Below are 15,460 nucleotides of genomic sequence, written 5' to 3' on the forward strand. Positions count from 1 at the left end.
TTTGTCAAAAATTATGATTGCAAATAATCAATATGAGACAGTTCGATCTTTTAGAAGTGGGCTCATTCTAGTCTGATTCAAATGATTCTGTTAGCTTTGCCTTATCGTTAATTTATAGCTACTGAGCTGAGTTTAACAGCAGTTGAAAGGAACTGAACAATAGCCTTTGGCCCTTTATGGGCTTGGGCAGTGCTCTCCTTATAACCAGATCGTGATCTAAAGATGGGTGTTACATGTGTTTGATGATAAATTCTAAGTGTGTTATACGAATGACAAATGATAGGTTTCTATGGACTAAAAATGAGAAGGTTCTGATGCACGTCTTGTTGGAAATAAATATCATAACGGTGGAATAAAAACGCTCTAAGTCTTAAATTTTATTTAATATAATTATGGTCGTAGACAAAGGATGGTGGCCATAATGATGTGCAGTTGACAGGTGCGACTTATCGTCGATTTTTTTTTAATTCCTCGAGGTCGGGGTTTCTCGGCCATGGATGGTCATGTTCATCTCTTCTTTCGTTCGCTGCAATTGAATCTTTTGGTCTCTCCTCCAAACTGTTGACATATTGCATAATATCAGCCACGTGCTTGTCCCGGAGATTCTCAGACACATCATTACGGTGTGGAAAATCTACAAATGTACTTATACTTCCAATGTTTTTGCTAGTCACAAATTTATCTAAATCATCCATAAATGGTCGTAAGCTTAAATGGGCTGCCAAAGAAGTTACTTCATGTTCACAATTCTTTCAAAGAAAAAACAAAAGAATTGAGGGTCAAAAATTAAACGGATTGAAAATGAACTTGAGGATATTGATATTAACTTCTTGAAAATTAAAAAATCGCGGTCTTTTCAATTTCCGCTTCCTGCCACTAACAAGCAAAAAATTTTGAAACCTATTTTCACAATGAACAATGATTTTTCTTGTCTCTGAAACTTGCCCATTTGCTCATGAAGAAATAAGAGATTCCCATCGAAAGACCTAGGATTGCTGCAAACATAAACTTGCTCAATTCAGTCGCAAGATTTAGTAACTTACAATTTAGAGGAGGCGTTTGCTTTATTTGGGTAAACAAAGAGTGATATTACTCAGTATCAGCCTATGTATAGATGATAATCATACCTTCTGTTACTACGTGCACCCTGGCTAGGTAACACTTGATGTAGACTTGACATAAGATACCGAGAAACACCAGCCCGAGAAATACCACCAGACGATAAATCAACATTCACAGGGCCATTTTCGAGCCGGTTGAAAAAAACCCTTCCATTTCATCGGACAGGTTTGCGCTCTGTAAAGATCAATAATTCAAGAAGGGAAATAGTGTGATTCAGTCACTCTGTCCTAGAATTTCTTGAAAAAGTTGAAAGTTTCATTCAAAAGAGATACAGACAATTGTTCAGTGGAGGAAAACATACTAGATGTGATTTTTATTATTTACATTTCACAATTGGTTATCTACTCTAGTAAAATGACCTCAAGGCGTTATTTTGAAAATTGTTTTGTTATTGTTAACTCCCATGGAAAATCATCAGCTGTGGAAACTTTTCCGAAAAACTTTCGATTTATACTGACCCAAGTAGGTTGACATTTAAGTTACCGTAAACTCCCAAAAGTTTATCGACTCCCGAGCTTGAGGAAATAATTCGCTGTGGACACTATATGATACAACATCTAAATAGGCTTTTTTTTTTTCACCTGCAATTATAACTATACATCGATCAGTATATTTCTTGATCGCTAAAAGTAAAGATTCCATTAATTATTGTACAAGTTGTAAACATCATTAAGCTTTTACTTGTAGCATGTATAACGCTTCTAGATACAGTCTTGGCTGAATTTAAAAATATATTTATAGATACTCAAAAACAAAACTAGTGACTACGGTGCTAGATTCAAGTGCAGAAGGGAATGCATTTCTCAGAGAGACATCACCTGGATTGGAGTTTATTACATGTAAATGAATAACGGTCCTTGACTGGCCGTTATTCTCCTATAATCAGTGTTTCTTATGCATGCTCTTTAGGCACACATATCTATTGGTTATATACAATATCTAAAAACTTTGATTAAATTGTAAGGATTTGAGGATTAAGGACGTTTCGAAACGATTAACTTTTAACCGACAGTCTGTGGTGACCACTTGCATCTTCCCTCCATAATCTTAAAAGCTAGCGGTTCCAAAAGTCTCCTGAAATGTTATAAAATCTCATGCTTTTTGCGAAAGAAACTGAGAAAGCGACCAGCCAGAAATTACAGTTGCATTCGTCCAACGAAGTGAAGAGAAGTCAAGAAACAATTATTGTTATATTATATCTTTTATGATAAGTTCTTCCTTAAATAATTAATAAAGAGAGTAATTCTTCATTTATACTTCCAATTTGCACCACTCATTCTCAAAAGCTTGCTTTTTTCTAGAACTTGTGAAAATTTAATTCCATAGAGTGTAAACAAACAAACCCAGAAGTTACGCACTGAAAAGCAAATACCGAAGTAATCACTCTTAACGCTCAATTCTGTTCATCCGTTAAGACGGACGAGGTAGAGTCTGTAGTTAATAGTGCGAGCTATTTCATCAATAGACAGCCAAAGCTGATTGCAATGGAATGAGAAAAATTTGTAAACCTTCTTGGTTCACTCGCTACCTTTCTCTGAACATGACGTATTGGTTTGTTGGCCTAAAAACCGAAAGTAAGGAAATCAAAAAGGAAATAGGAAAAAGGAAGGAAAAGAATTCAATACAATTCGTAGTAAACAAGAAGTCACTTACGTGTCCTATTCTGTGTGACACATTCATCTTCTTTATTTCGCTCAAGCTAAAAATATGCTACTGGTCATGGAAATCTCAGAAGAGTAAAATGCTATCTGAGTTTACTAATGGCAAAATGTTTTATGTGTTATACTATTGTTTCAGTATTTTTACTCTTTCCTTTCAAATCAAGCATATTATTAAAAAATGAGCGTTCTTTTGGTCTTGAGTATTCAGGACTGCCTACAGGAGACAAACCGTTCGCGGCACCTTCAAATTCCTCTTTTAACTTTTGTAGATCAGACGTTATGTCTTTTAGTTCTTCCTCCAAATCCAGGAAGTTTTGCATCATTGATATCTTCCTGCTGCTGGGAATCAGTCCTAAAAGAAGGATTGTAGAGGACATTTAAAGAAACGAATCACTAAATTAATCCCTGAACATATCACTTTTGTCTTTCCATTTGTCAGTACACAAATAGTCGATATTTGATTTGGTCGTTAATCGTTTGAATGAATGACTATTTTCTCACTGACAAACGGTCTGACATAATTACTTATTATTTGACTGACAGACCTTCCAATAAGTATTGAACTATTTCATGTAACGAAGGTTTGCACATTTCTGATTATAATCTGAGGGACGTGCTAACCGACTAACTAACTGGCTGATTGGATGACTGACCGACAGACTGACTAACTGACTACCTGACTGACTGGCTGCCTGACTGACTGACTGCCTAACTAACTAACTGACAGACTGACCAACTGAATGACGAGTGACTGTCTCATTGCCTTTGATTGCCATCTGAATTTAAAATTATAGAATCACACCAATCCACGATTTATACTAATTAAGATAGAACAGTTTTCTTCAAAAGATATCTGTTTTATATTTACTCTGCAGGAACCTATGGTGAATTAATTTAAGAAGCAGTTACCTTTTCTCTTCTTGTGTACCGTTGGCTTACAGTTGATGTAGACTTCCCAAAATTTGCTGATGATTATTAGGAAAGCAAGTATTCCCAATAAGGCAAATAGAATAAATTTGGTCATTTGTGAGCCAGTGGAGAATAACCCTTCCATTTCATCGGACAAATCAGCTGTCTACAAAGAAATAAATAGCTTTCAAACTGTTGATTGCATCGGAATAAATGCTAAACAAATAGAAGAGAATGGTGCGTGGTGAAATATATAAAATTCCCAAAAAACAATTAACTACCTGTAATTCGGCAGGGATAAGTTGCTCTTTGGCAGTGTCTTTTGCAACTCCAACCAAAGCCGCTGATAACTTTCTTAGGCTTTCCCCGCAAACCGAAAGCTCAGTTTTTCTAACCAATACTTCGTCATCAGAATCGTTCGTGTGATTCGGTGACCCCATTACGTCATGGCTCACGTGAGCCAGGTAATATTCCATTGGATAATCGATGTTACGAATCATTCGGATCTGCCTGTTTCGTTTTAAACCAGATTTATCCAAAACGTGAAAAGCAGTGTTGCGATCCACCATTACTCTTCCAATTGTTCCTTGGCTAAGACTTTCTTGCATTTCATCCAGGTTGTTGAACTCTGTTAATGAAAAATTTATTTGATTAGTACGCCAACGCAAATTCTTAATAAGTAAAATGAGAAAAAGCGGGGGAGAAATTTCTCCTTAGAGTTTTGATACAAAAATATACGAAATATAACTGAAATTCAAAGGTAATTTTTAAGCTTATTTCTTTACCTTCGTAGTCGTTCCTGAAGAACAATGGTCATGCAACGCGTTATGCAAGAACATTGAAATAACCTGATAAGAATTACTTACTGACAAAGTCTGCGTCCAGCTCCATAGCGACTATATGCGTTTCAGGATTCTTGTCGGACACACCCACCTAACAAGTAAATTGGCGTCAGACAAATTTTTATATGCCAGTTGGGCCCTTATAGATTGCGCAAGCATAATTTTCGACCTAAATTGTTAAACAGGCATAATTTTTGCTTGTATTTATGAAAGTAGCACTGCAAGCCTATTCAGGATGTTTTTTCTTATTTTGAAGGAAACATTATCAGAGTCATGACTTGTTTTGGTCTCTAAGACCGATTATTTTCAAATTCGGTCCGAGGTTCATGTCTATTTTCAGGTTTTCAATGTCTTGGAAGAAGAGGGCTACCGCAGTATAGAATTATTCGTTGTCTAGAGGACTAGGCACATCCGTAGTAAAGTTTGCATCGTTTATAGTTCCCTCTTTCACAGGCAAAAAATGGCGCCAAAGAGAAACTTACATTTTGACTCGTCAAGTCACTGCTTCTCGTCTGGAATTCAATGCTAAATTTTGTTTTGTCGGAGTATTTTTTTCAAAATAAAGAAGATTTCATGCTTAATTGACGACAAATATATAACTTGGACCTCGTTTGTTTCTTTTTTTTTGTAAAGCACACTTAAATAAAAAGTACCATAATTTTCAAAAACGAGCGTAATTTTGAGCACCATTTGAAAAATGATCGAGCCATATTACTAGTGTAATATGCTACTTTTACTAGCGCAATCTATAAAGGCTTAGTGCCAAATGATAAGTACTTTCCTCTTGCAAAGAATATGAAAAGTCTGTACAACGAAAGTACACTTAAGTTGTAGTTCCAGAAAGACTCAGCCTAAATAATAGGAACAGGGAAGGCATTGTTGTTGAAAGGGCCAACAATATCCGAAGTTCTACAAAACCAAAGAAATTTTACATTTCGACAATCAATTAAAAATGTTTAATGTTAATTTCATTCTTCCATACAACTTGCTAACTCGGACTCAGGTAGCTCATAATTCCTAGCCCAGCTGTTCGAAGTCTGAGTAACGCTAATCCGGGTCTAATTTCATGCGGGTCTCTTTTATTCTTTCGAATAACTTTCTCTATTTTTTTTCTAAGAGTATCTAATAGGTGCAGACAAAAAGAATTATACTGAATTTTCTTTTACAGCTTTCAGATCTTAAATAAGATTTCCATTACTCCTGAATTATCTGAACCCTGCTTTGAATAACTCTGCCCTGTGACTCAAAGGTTTCAGTCACAGGGCCGAGCTGCATTTGAGTTGTTTCTGTAGTATCACCCCTGAATCAAACATTGAGGTCATAAGAATAAAGGAAATGATCACCAACTAAAGAAGCTCTTGATTGTTAAAAAACATTTTTTTCCAGCACCTTAGGAAATATATAGAGAAAAGTATGGAGAAAGGGGCATAATGATGTTAGGGTGCAAAGGGTTTTAGGTATTCATGTTGGGGTTACTAACCTTTTTGCCACCAATGTCCCTACATCTCGTACCATCCAGGGAAGCTTGCACAGCATTTGTAAATATGGCGGTGAACAGCGACAACATTATTGCTCCTATCAGGATCCACATTATACCAAATGCACGTCCGCAGAAGGTTTTAGGCGTCTTATCACCGTACCTAATGAGGAAAAAGGAACCAAATATCTTTGCGCTTTGAGGATAATGTAGTAAGTATAAAAATTCTTAATGTATAATTGACCACTTCCCCGATGAGGCTTTTCAGAATCAGTACAAATGAATGAATTTATAAATGAGAGAATGAATCAAAATCCCAACTGGAAGGAAGCTGAACATTTGGCTATATACAAAGCGCAGCCGAGGAGTTGAACTCTTAAACTCGTGGCCACCGGAAACAAATCCGGTGAGTAGCGGAGGGTGGAGGGCCTAGACCCGGGACCCCCAGATTACAAATGCAGCACTCCAACCACTGGCCCACATTGCCTCCCTCCTGTAGCATAATAAATGCCCTGGCCCATCGATAATGATCACAATCAACTAAATTGAAACTAACCAGAGTATGTGCGTTTAAGCTAAAAATTATGACTCCATCTAAATTTGACGAGTCTCATTCCCCATCCCGCCCTCCTCTCCTTACACTATCCACCATGTCAAAAAAAAAAAAAAAAAAAACCTGAAACATAGTTTTAAGATATACTATGGAAAATTATTTTTCTTTTATTTGCTACTATTCATTTTGGTTTATAAGCTGTGAAGAACTGTGAACTAAAGGACCCCGATACCACGTAACAACTAGTAATTTGTAAGACTAGAAGCCAATTCAAGAATGGAACCCTGGTAGAGATTTTGATAAATCCAAAGCATGTATTAATTCGACAAAAAAATGGGTTTTACAATATTGCTTATCTTTGATCGTATTCAAAGGGCGCAGTGAAAAAAAGAGCCCACTGACACCCAAATTTAAATCCACTTACCCTACTGTTGTAAGTGATACCACTGCCCACCAAAAGCCTTCTGGTGATCCTATCGTGAACGTGGGTGAAAACTGAACTGCGTTTGAACGGTGTTCCTGTCATGGAAATTGGTATCACTGTTTAATGAATTATATATAAAAAAAACCTAACATGAAGGTGGCTTTTAGTGTGGAGTAAATAAATTGATTAGAAAACACTTCTAGCTTACTTAAGGCCTTGCTACAACGCGCAAAGTTTGCAGCAGTTTTACTGTATCCGAAATTGTGGCGTCTTGGAATAAAATGTTCTTATTTGATAGTTTGCGTCATTGCAACGGTATTTTTTCAGCTACAAACAAGCAAACATTATTTGTAGCTTCATGACTTGTAGGGCATTTTAGTTTGGCTTTTTATTTCGGTGAGGTCATAAGGTGTGCCTAACTAACCGTTTACTCAAAAATGGTGCCGTCGATTCTTACTTAAACTATTTTCATGTTAAAGCCGTAACAATTAAGTTCGAATATAACCTTACGTAGGATTAAAACTAAAGAGCTTTAGAGGCTTAGTATAGATTGACGATGATAAGCCTTAACTCTTACCAGGAGCCAAATGATCACTCCAGATATCCCTGACAGTAACATGACACAAGCCAATATCGGCCATTGTGACGTAATAGAAGTCAGTAACTGTTCCCGTGACTCTGCTTTGCACTGCTTTAAGTTCACAATCATTGAACACCCGGATGATACAAATGCCCGGATGAGTGTCACACTGTCTAGACCCGTAAGTTTTTGTTTTGCATCCGAGAGAATTGGAAAACCAAAATCAACCGACCGATTTTTAATAAACTTCACCATCTCGTCCTGATTTTGAACAAATACTGGTACCATTTTGCAAGCTATGGGGTCTATTGCATTTCTACCAAAGCAAACCGTGTCCACAAACCATGTTAGGGTTTGATTCATAAATCCTCCGTCAATATTTTGGTTCATAATGTAAGGAGGAAAATCATGCAAGGCAAATTTGAATTTGCATTTCGTTTCTTTATCTTGTTCCTGACGAAGTTGACGCGTTTGGCGAACTTGACGATGTTGCCTGATTTGACGGGCTTTGCGCACTAATTCCGATTGATCGATTGAATCAAGATTTTGGCTCCTGACAAGCCATAAATCGCAGCAAACCATTAGACATAGGACCAATCTCGGAGTTGCAACATGCATCGTTAACACTGCCAAGATATGATATGGTCAGAAACCTCTCCTGAGGCTACCAGACTTCAAGTTGTGTTCAGATCTAACCAAAAACAAACAAACAAACAGAAAAACCACAGATGCAAAAGTCAGAATGATATGTTGTCTGTTTGCAAGCTTGTTGTTTTAAACTGCATGGGTGCAATGCAAGACCAGATCTCAATATGACTTCCAGAACATTCACGAAGACATCGTACATTTGAAAAGAATGGAACGGAAATATGATTTTAACCTTCTCAAAGGACTGGAAGAAGTTTTTTATCGACAAAAAGTTCTGGAGTTCTCATTGAGGTAGCGATCTGCTCTCCTGGCTATAGCCAGCTACCCTCACTGAACGCTTTTTTTGTCTCAATTTGCGAAAACCGCCCATTACGATATATCTATTACCACACAGCGTGCCGTTATCTGAGTTAGTGTGCTTACAGAATTTACACCAACAATTGTAAGTGTAAGTGCGGGGTAGTATAATCAAAGTTACTAATTAAAAGCTGACACTTTTTACTGACACTGACACTGACACCACAAGCAAAAAACAGACATTCTCTTTAGTTAATGAATCAGACAAGGCGGCTACAAACATACTGACAAATTTTGGTTCGCTCCCATCAAGAAGTTCGAAAGATGGACCCGTTATGAATTTTGAATTGCGCTTGGCGGTTGGCAATAACTGTTTTTTGTCAGGGTCTGTGTCATCAAGAAGGCTTTTAGAAAAATACTTTACGTCTTCAGTTTAAAAGTAGATCCCTTTTTCCCAAACTGGCAGGTGGTGAAAAAGAAAACTTTACTGTGAATCTTCAGACAAACAAAATTTTTAATTATGGCAGATGCAGTTTAAGGGCTTGATTATCAAAATTTTGGGCTAGAAAATAATAATTTTAAAAAGAATCCTTCATTAGCTCTTTTTATATGAGATCTTTTGATAAAGTATGGTTTTTCTTCGACCCCGCTTTTGTGTGTCGAAGAACATAACGGCAATTTTGGCACATTAATTTGTGTTCTACAAAATCTGCAAGGATGGCTATGCCAGGATTATAAATAACTTCTCATTGTGAACAAAAACACCGCGTCAATGTAATTTTTTTTCTAACACTACAGAATATTTTGAGTCCTGGACTGTACGCCAGATTGAACGAAAGTTATTATACCGTTATCTGTGGGGAAGAGAGTAGAGGCGGACTCTAAACACAATTGATAAAGTCTGGCGAAGGGCTGCATCGAAATTTGAAAAGACGAACGCGTTTCGATGTTCGATTAAGAAATTGGGAAAATAAACTTTTAATGAAAGATATTCAAAAGGGAATCAGTAAACATAGTGCAGTATGATAAATAATCATTATGGGAAATATTCAAAGCCAGGCAAATAAATGTGCTTTCAGCTGGCGTTTGCAAAGCCAAGAAATTATTGAACTATCACTACTTCTACTTCTTCTTATGCTTAAATTCTGTTACATAACAGGATCTCATTGGCAATTCAAAATAAGTCATAAAAATTCTGAATTTAGGACAGGTTTTCGTTAATTTTAGGAGAGTCCATTTAAAAAAACTTCAGATAGCAATATCAACAGAAATATTGGAAATTAGGTTGCCAACTTCTGTAAGAATAAAAAGCGTTTGGCGAATTTGACGATGTTGCCTGATATCACGGGCCTTGGGCACTAATTCCGATGAATCAATTGAATCAATTGAATCAATTCGGGGCTTTTGGCTGTTAGCAGGCCGTAAATCGGAACAAAAGAGGAGAGATAGTGCTAGTCTTATGGTTGCAATATGCATGGCAAAAACTGCCGAAGAAAGGAACTACAGGAAAACCTCCCTTGCTTGCACACTTGAATTTTTGTTGTGATCTCAACAAATAGCGCTGGCTCTTCAGAGAAATATATTACTGAAAGATGATCAACGCCATAATATAAGTCAGTATTCGAACATGAACAAGCGCATTTATGTTATAATTTATAATGCTATCGTTTTAATGAACCGATACTTAATCAGGATTTCCTTAATTAATTGCTGATAGTATTAAGTTGGGGAGAGGATAGCCGTAGATTAGCGAGTATCATTATGGCTTTTTTTTTCCATCGTCTATGGTCATACAACAAAAGCGAAATACTCCCGTGATATTTAGGAATTTCAAAAGAACTTTTTAAGTGTTCACCGTATCTGCTCAGTGCCAATAAAAACATCACTATTTGTGACGGTAAATAAATAGTAAGCAAATAAATGTGTTCCACGTTAAGAATACAATGTTCCATAGGTTCAACTACAAAAGTTCTCTTATTATTGTGGAAGGTGTAGAGTAGAACTTTTCAAACTTTAATATTTGAGCCTAGTAAATTGTTGAGTATTTTCGTAATATTTATCAAAATTAAGAAAACGGCTCTATACATGAAATAGCTTTTTTATAACTGGCTTTTTAAGTCCCAATATAACTATCCAAATTTCACGTCTACGAATTTCAACATATTTGCAATTTTGCAGATCCACCTCAAGTGGTAAACAGAAGTTGTTACACTCATTTTAGTACAAGGTTTGTTCTTGTCATTTAGTAGTTTCATTTTATTGACCGAAATAAAGCAGATTCTATTTGTTTTTCAAAAGTTAGACATACAATTTTGTAAATAAATAACTCAAAGTATATGTAGAAATAACTGTGCTCTATACTATTGAGACGCTTTCATTCCGAAGTTCATCATCATTATTCACGGAAAACGTGTCAGACGTAAGATGATTCCGAACAGTTGGTAAACGAGGAGATTATTTAAGTTTCAATTAGAAATGATATGCAAATAACAAATGGTGTAAGACAACACTATCCATTTTTAACTTTTTCTCTTATGACTATTTAAAGGCTGTTTAACTTTCAAACTCATCGATGGTTTCGTAAAGCCCTTTGTTCAAGAGGAAACTCTATGGTATCAAGAATCAGAATGAGCCTAGCCTGCTGTGCAGGCGTCTTACTAGAGCGAGCTAACGTTATAAGCTCGCGATCGTTTATCAGACCAGCCATGTTTGGTTTGGAGTTAGAGTGGACGGTGGAAGTAGTGGGCGGGGAAAGGGAAAGAAGACACCTGCCTGAAGGGGCTGTTGAAAAGAAGAACACCCGCTGAGTAGTTGCGTGTCACTACATTTCCCGAAGATGAGCGGGTAACCAATCAAACTAAGTTAAATTAAAAATCGGAAGCATTGTATTCCGACAAAAACAAACATATGTAGAGCCGATGAGTGAAACGGTCAGGAAGTTTTTTATTTTCAGCTAGAAAAGAATGTCTTCGACAAAATCTCATCTGAAATCACAACTATGAGCTGATATTTAGTACAATCTATATTTTCCAAACGAAAATCCTTGAGTATAGATGCTGGTTATTTGTTTGACAACTTTTCTTCCATTTGATCGTAAACGATACTTTGAAGCAAAAAACAACTGCACTCAATGGTTTGCACCCCATAATTTTTGTTGTTGTTATTTTTGTTGTTGTTTTTTTTGGTTTTTTTCATCAAAGAAATAAAGGCTTCACCAAAACATGTGTGTATAATAAACATATCTATAGATTACCAAATGGTTAATGGTGTAAAACACCGATAAATATAGGAATAAATACCATTTTTCGCACGATAATCGAACGGCAACTACTTGAAAATGCGTGGGAATAACGGCAGTCGGTGAATCGCCGATAACAACGCGTTTTCTCAACGCAAACAGCTAAAAAACGCCAGAAAACATGGCATTTTTTTACGTTGACCAACCCGTGAACGTTGGACGACAGGTGGTTTTCAAGCGTTTTCTACGCATTTTCCTGTCCCTGGAAAGTGGAAGAAAACACTTTGTCCTCGACGGAAAACTTCTGTGAAAGCAATCTTCTGTTACTGGAAAACACCAGTAAGCAACGAATACAAACTGTTTTCCCATCTGACACCGCATTCTTAACACCAGAAAAACAATCGTTTTCGTAGAGTTAACTGTGAAGGAAGACTGCTGGATAATGGAACGAATATTCTAATTCGCCGACTCGAAAGAAACGGGAAAACGGTTGATTTTCTCGTCGGAAAATGTCAGAAAAATGCGTGATTAAAGCCGCGTTTTCAAATATTCAGAACCTGTTTTCCGAACCGGTGAACACCATATGTTTCGCAATGAAGCACACGCAAAGTAATGAAATAAACAAATACCTCAAAATATATGTAGAAATAACTGTGCTCTATACTATTGAAACGCTTTCAATCCTGTAATCATCATTCCGAAGTTCATCATCATTATTCACGGAAAACGTGTCAGACGTAAGATGATTCCAAACAGTTGGTAAACGAGGAGGTTATTTGAGTTTCAATTAGAAATGATATGCAAATAACAAATGGTGTAAGACAACACTTTCCATTTTTAACCTTTTCTCTTACGACTATTTAAAGGCTGTTTAACTTTCAGACTCATCGATAGCTTCAAACTAAAATCTCGAACATTTATTAGTCGACGCTGTCTTGTTATAAACGGAAATTTTGGGAGATATATCTCATGAAGTTTCGTAAAGCCCTTTGTTAAAGAGGAAACTCTACGTTATCAAGAATCAGAATGGGCCTAGCCTGCAGTGCAGGCGTCTTATTAGGGCGAGCTAACGTTGTAAGCTCGCGATCGTTTTTCCGACCAGCCATGTTTGATTTGGGTTTAGAGTGGACGGTGGAAGTAGGGGGCGGAGAAAGGGCAAGAAGACACCTGCCCGAATAGGCTGTTGAAAAGAAGAACACCCTGATTAATTGCGTGTCACTACATTTCCCGAAGATGAGCGGGTAACCAATCAAACTGAGTTAAATTAAAAACCGGAAGCACTGTCTTTCGACAAAAACAAACACACGTAGAGCCGATGAGTGAAACGGTGAGGAAGTTTTTTATTTTCAGCTCGGAAAGAATGTCTTCGACAAAATCTCCCTGTCACAAATATAAGCTGATATTTAGTACAATCTAGAATTTGATTAATTGCGTGTCACTACATTTTCCCGTAACCAATCAAACTGAGTTAAATTAAAAACCGGAAACACTGTCTTTCGACAAAAACAAAGACACGTAGAGCCGATGAGTGAAACTGTGAGGAAGTTTTTTATTTTCAGCTCGGAAAGAATGTCTTCGACAAAATCTCCCTGTCACAAATATAAGCTGATATTTAGTACAATCTATATTTTCCAAACGAAAATCCTTGAGTATAGGTGCTGGTTATTTGTTTGACAACTTTTCTTCCATTTGATCGTAAACGATTCTTTGAAGCAACAAACAGCTGCACTCAAAGGTTTGCACGCTATAATTTGTTTGATTCAAACTGGCATACTCTGGTGAAATGATGTGGCTGTTTTTGTTGTTGTTGTTATTGTTTTTTTTGTTTTTGTTTTTCATCAAAGATAAAAGGGTTTCACCAAAACATATATGTATAATAAACATATCTATAGATGTCCAAATGGTTAACGGTGTAAAACACCCATGAATATAGGAATAAATACCATTTTTCGCCCAATAATCGAACGGCAACTACTTGAAAATGCATGGGAATAACTGTATTCGGTGAATCGCCGATAACAACGGGTTTTCTCAACGCAAACAGCTAAAAAACGCCAGAAAACATGGCATTTCATTATTCACGTTGGACGACACGTAGTTTTCTACGCATTTTCCTGTTCTAGGAAAATGGAAGAAAACGCTCTGTCTGTGTAAAAGCAATCTTCTGTTACTGGAAAACACCAGTAAGCAACGAATACAAACCGTTTTCCCATCTGACACCGCATTCTTAACACCACGAAAACAATCGCTTTCGTAGAGTTAACAGTGAAAGAAAACTGCTGGATAATGGAACGAGTACTCCAATTCGCTGACTCGAAAACAACGGGAAAACTTGGGATTCTCATGTCGGAAAATGTCAGAAAAATGCGTGAATAATGCCGCGTTTACAAATATTCAGGACTTGTTTTCCGAACGGGTAAACAACATATGTTTTTGCAGTGAAACACACGCACAAAGTAATGAAATATACAAATACCTCAAAATATATGTAGAAATAACTGTGCTCTATACTATTGAAATGCTTTCACTCCTGCATGGAAAAAGGCATATGATCATTCCGAAGTTCATCATCATTATTCACGGAAAACGCGTCAGACGTAAAATGATTCCAAACAGTTGGTAAACGAGGAGGTTATTGAATTTTCAATTAGAAATCATACGCAAATAACAGATGGTGACTGACAACACTATCCATTTTTAACCTTCTTTCTTGAGACTATTTGAAGGCTGGTTAACTTTCAGACTCATCGATGGTTTCTAACTAAAATCTAGAAAACTAATCAGTCGATGCTTTCATGTTACAAAAGGAAATTTTGGGAGGAAAATTAAAGAGGAAACTCGGACAGGCGTTATGTTTACTCTCCCACCCCACCGTTCTACATATTTTTGACTGTCGACCACCCCTAGGTACAAACTTCTTTCTCTTCCCAGCCTTCCGCTGCCATTAAAATCAAAGATGGTGACCATAATTTTCGTTAAGAAAATACTGAGCTTTCACTCGCCAAAATTACGCCTGGTTTGCATATTAATGATGAGCCCACTTTTAAAAGACCAAGCTTTCTCATATTGATCATTTGCAATCATAATTTTTGACAAATTTTATTCTGTTAAATGTTATTTGACACAAAAAAACGCCGCGGAAACGAACTATTTGTCCACATTGAACACGGGTGTACATGCTGATTATGAACAATAGAGGAGTCAAAACTTTACTTAAATGACAAGTTTATTAGACTCGATTGCGGAGTAGTCAAATAAGTCAATTATCAGCCGACCAAAACAAGTATAAAACGGTGCGACGAAAGCCATTCTATTAACAAAGAAGTCAATAATTGCTCCATACTACCAAAACAATCAAGTAGACTATCTGTATCAATGACGAAATGCCTTATTTTCGTCAATACGTTGAAAATTATCTGCATGAAGTGTAAAAGCGCCAGTAGAATAGTAATTAGGCTCTCATAAATTGTGATAATAAAAGCAGCTCATTATGCTCTTGACATTATATGCTATAACATCGCCCGATGTTTTTCCAAATTATGCTCAAAACTATGCCACTTTTTCTTAAAGTGCGGTTTAAAAGAGGGAACAAAACAAGCTCAGATTATATAATTATTATTCATAATTAATAAAGCGTGATATCTTCCTTATCTTGAGTTACACACTTGCTCTGAGAAAACACTACTACACATTTGATATGTTCTGACAT

At 36.6% G+C, this 15,460-nt stretch overlaps 1 protein-coding gene across 1 annotated transcript; it reads right to left on the bottom strand.

Annotated features, from left to right (window-relative positions):
- Positions 1-2,288: 2,288 nt before the first annotated feature.
- LOC131780513 (uncharacterized) lies at positions 2,289-14,320 on the bottom strand. Its single transcript, XM_066162519.1, has 8 exons — positions 14,228-14,320; positions 7,566-8,259; positions 6,989-7,083; positions 6,015-6,174; positions 4,559-4,625; positions 3,974-4,320; positions 3,693-3,858; positions 2,289-3,135 (listed from the first exon to the last, which is right to left on the bottom strand). Exons 2-8 carry the CDS (start codon positions 8,184-8,186, stop codon positions 2,903-2,905), a joined length of 1,689 nt encoding a protein of 562 aa, XP_066018616.1. The 5' UTR covers positions 8,187-8,259; positions 14,228-14,320; the 3' UTR covers positions 2,289-2,902.
- Positions 14,321-15,460: the final 1,140 nt, after the last annotated feature.

Source organism: Pocillopora verrucosa, chromosome 2 (genome assembly GCF_036669915.1).
Source record: "Pocillopora verrucosa isolate sample1 chromosome 2, ASM3666991v2, whole genome shotgun sequence".
In the NCBI taxonomy this organism is placed as follows: domain Eukaryota; kingdom Metazoa; phylum Cnidaria; class Anthozoa; order Scleractinia; family Pocilloporidae; genus Pocillopora; species Pocillopora verrucosa.

Coding starts and splice junctions, on each gene's coding strand:
- LOC131780513 (XM_066162519.1), bottom strand. CDS start 8,186: ATGCATGTTGCAACTCCGAGATTGGTCCTATGTCTAATGGTTTGCTGC. Junction 7,084..7,565: donor GAGTGATCATTTGGCTCCTG/GTAAGAGTTAAG, acceptor TTTCCATGACAG/GAACACCGTTCAAACGCAGT. Junction 4,626..6,014: donor GGGACATTGGTGGCAAAAAG/GTTAGTAACCCC, acceptor TTTACTTGTTAG/GTGGGTGTGTCCGACAAGAA.